The 2913-nt window shown below is 34.8% G+C and overlaps 1 protein-coding gene across 4 annotated transcripts in view; it reads left to right on the top strand.

The window, feature by feature from the left end:
• Positions 1 to 120: 120 nt before the first annotated feature.
• LOC111385397 (protein TRANSPORT INHIBITOR RESPONSE 1-like) overlaps positions 121 to 2913 on the top strand; it is an 8528-nt gene continuing 5735 nt past the window's right edge. Inside the window, exons 1-3 of one of the 4 annotated variants that reach the window (XM_023009782.1) lie at positions 218 to 233; positions 352 to 369; positions 648 to 1214. In XM_023009782.1, the coding sequence (XP_022865550.1) occupies positions 688 to 1214 (527 nt within the window). In that variant the 5' untranslated portion in view covers positions 218 to 233; positions 352 to 369; positions 648 to 687. Of the gene's footprint in view, positions 370 to 647; positions 1215 to 2913 lie in introns of all 4 variants that reach the window. The other 3 variants (XM_023009780.1, XM_023009783.1, XM_023009779.1) reach the window with 3 other exon arrangements.

Below are 2913 nucleotides of genomic sequence, written 5' to 3' on the forward strand. Positions count from 1 at the left end.
GTATAAAAAATTTTGAGTTTACGAGTAAAATATTTTATTGTGTAAATATATGATTAGAAATAAATATAAAAAAATTAAAGTAAAGTAAATTAAAATCCCTACCTCCCTACGTACTAATGTCTTTTTATTAATAAATAGTAAAATTATTTTGGTGCTCTGTTTATCGTTATAATATAATATGCTGCAAGTGGTCAGCTTCTTTGCGTTCTCCAATCATTCAATTCAAGAAAGCGGTAAAAACTTCTTTAATTTCGTTTCCGTCTCCTTCCAATAATCTATACATTCAATTAGCTATGTTTGTATGGTACAAAGATTTCAGATTTGGATAATTATGGATTTTTCTGATTTCAGTTCATGCATAGGATATAGGTAAGTACATTCTATAATTTTGCCTTTTTCTGATATATTTTTGAAGAAGATGCATTTTATTTCCTGCAAAACGCCCTTTCTCAAAATTCACTCTCAAGATTTTGGTTGTTCGTCTTGTTTATTTTTAATAATGTCGTTATCTGTTCATATGAATTTCTTGGTCCACAGTATTGATTATTTCAGAGGAAATTATATTTCCAGAATTCTTTTCTTTGTTATAATTCTTCTCCATTTTCAATTTGTATTTGAACGAAATGCACTTTGTTTAATATGATTAGGATGCAGTTTTTCTGAACCTTAATCAACTTCTTAACCAAAATGCAAACGGATCCAAACCCCATGAAATCCAAAGATTCGCCATCAAACTCAGATAGCACCGAGTCAACTCAGTCAGCCTCTCCGTTCCCAGATGATGTCCTGGGAAAAGTTCTCTCGTTTCTAAATTCGGACAAGGATAGAAGTTCAGTTTCACTGGTGTGCAAGGATTGGTACAATGCTGAGCGCTGGACAAGAACAAAACTTTTCATAGGCAATTGCTATTCGGTCTCTCCAGAGATTGTGGCAACAAGGTTTCCAAAAATCACGAGTGTCACGCTCAAAGGGAAACCTAGGTTTTCTGATTTCAATTTGGTCCCTCAAAATTGGGGGGCGGATGTTCATTATTGGCTTGTCATGTTTGCCAAAGTCTACCCCTTTCTGAAGGAATTGAGGCTCAAGAGGATGACGGTCAGCGATGAGAGCTTGGAGATCCTGGCCACGGCATTTCCTGGCTTCAGGGCGTTATCTTTGATGAGTTGTGATGGATTCAGCACAGATGGGCTCAAATCTATTGCCACTCATTGCAGGTATGCGTGCTGTTTTTCTGAATCTTTATTAATGTAATTTATTTGTTTTTCTCTTGAATTCTAGAGTTGTATAGGCTGTAAAAGTTTCTGATTTCTGGAGATGGGAAATCTTTCAATGAATGGCTAGTTTTAAAATTGTGCATTTGTGCTTTATCTGATGTTTATTAGTAAGTGCTATCCTCATCCCATTTCATCTTAGCTTTGTCACGAGATTTTTTGTTTTCTAGATATGCAAACTTTAATTGACTGTTGCTGTTCTGGTCTGGGTATTTAAAATTTTCAGCTGTTATTTACGAAATTGTTTCGTCTCTTTTGTAGTCAAACCCTCATTGAGAATTTTTGCCTTTTCTTTTGTTAAATCTAGACTACGAATTTGCTTTGTGATTGACTGTGATTTTAGCTTTTATTAGAAATGACTGTTTTCTAGTTCTTGTAAATTTATTAGGCTTCATGCGTTAGTTTCTATATCAAACGAGAATCTTTTGATTATGGACAAATGTAGTACTGTTTTAAGATATTAGCAACTTCTTCTTGACCAAGTGCAGGACAAACAGATTATGTATAGTAAAGAGGAGGAAATGTGGTAGTGTTGTGTGTGCGTGGATCTTTACTGGCTGAAAAAATTGCATTTCTTTAATTTGGTTGAGCAATAATTAACATAGTTTTGGGGTGGGGAAATGGTGTGGGGGTGTTTCTTTGGATTTGTCTTTGCTGAAAGAAACAGGGATTTTAGTGGAAAGTTGAAGTGCTTCTACTTTATTTTCCTTTCAATGCTTTATGATGTTGCTTTCTAGATGTAGACGTTTGACCTTTTACATAGCATTTAATGGATGTCATTCCTTGATGTCTCTCATGTTGTCCACATTTCCTCATATTCATTGGTCAAGAGAACAGGCCATATTGCTGTGAATGTGTGGTTAACTATTTATTTGGTTTCTTCTTGTTGACTGCTTGAGATATTCTTCACGATTGGACGTGTTTATCCGCCTCAGAGTGCGTTATTTTCACTTTCAATTAATTTGGAAAATGAATGTTTCCTTGAATCTTGAAGAAGTGCTTAGATTGATTACACTTCAATTTAATCAATATGTTTAGTCGATATTTATGTCGCAGTGTTCTAGCGGATCTTGAAGATTTGCCACTGTTGCTTAACACATCACTACAACCTGATTCTGATATTATGCTTTCTGTCTGATTATGCGACAGTATTCTAGATTCTGTTCGAAAATTTGACCTTGGACGTGCATGCTTAGTGCTTCTTAGCATTTTCAATACACTAAATATAAATGATGACAAAAACAACATGGCTTGTCACTGGATTCACTTTGATATGGTTTTAGATATGGCTTAAAAATCTTCTTCTACTGAATTTAAAAATCTGACACTCCACCTTTTGATCGATTCACTGAGATATTTTTCGTCTTTTTACTAATCACCCATTGTTTCCCTAGTTATTCATCTTTCTTATTGTCTGCCAGCACATAAGTTTCTAGTAATTGGCTAGCTTACATTAGACATTGCTCCTAAATATATAATGTGGAGTTGAGCTATTTCACATGGGCAAGCATAAAACTCTGGACTGTGTTAACAGGATCAGTTCCAAACTTCACTGTCCAGTTGGATTCCGATATGAGTAGCAAAAAACCGAAACTTGTTTTTCCTAGTCAAGAACCTGACGTGTTTCCCATTTTCCTTTTTT

This window comes from Olea europaea, unplaced genomic scaffold, assembly GCF_002742605.1.
Source record: "Olea europaea var. sylvestris unplaced genomic scaffold, O_europaea_v1 scaffold3150, whole genome shotgun sequence".
Taxonomy (NCBI): domain Eukaryota; kingdom Viridiplantae; phylum Streptophyta; class Magnoliopsida; order Lamiales; family Oleaceae; genus Olea; species Olea europaea.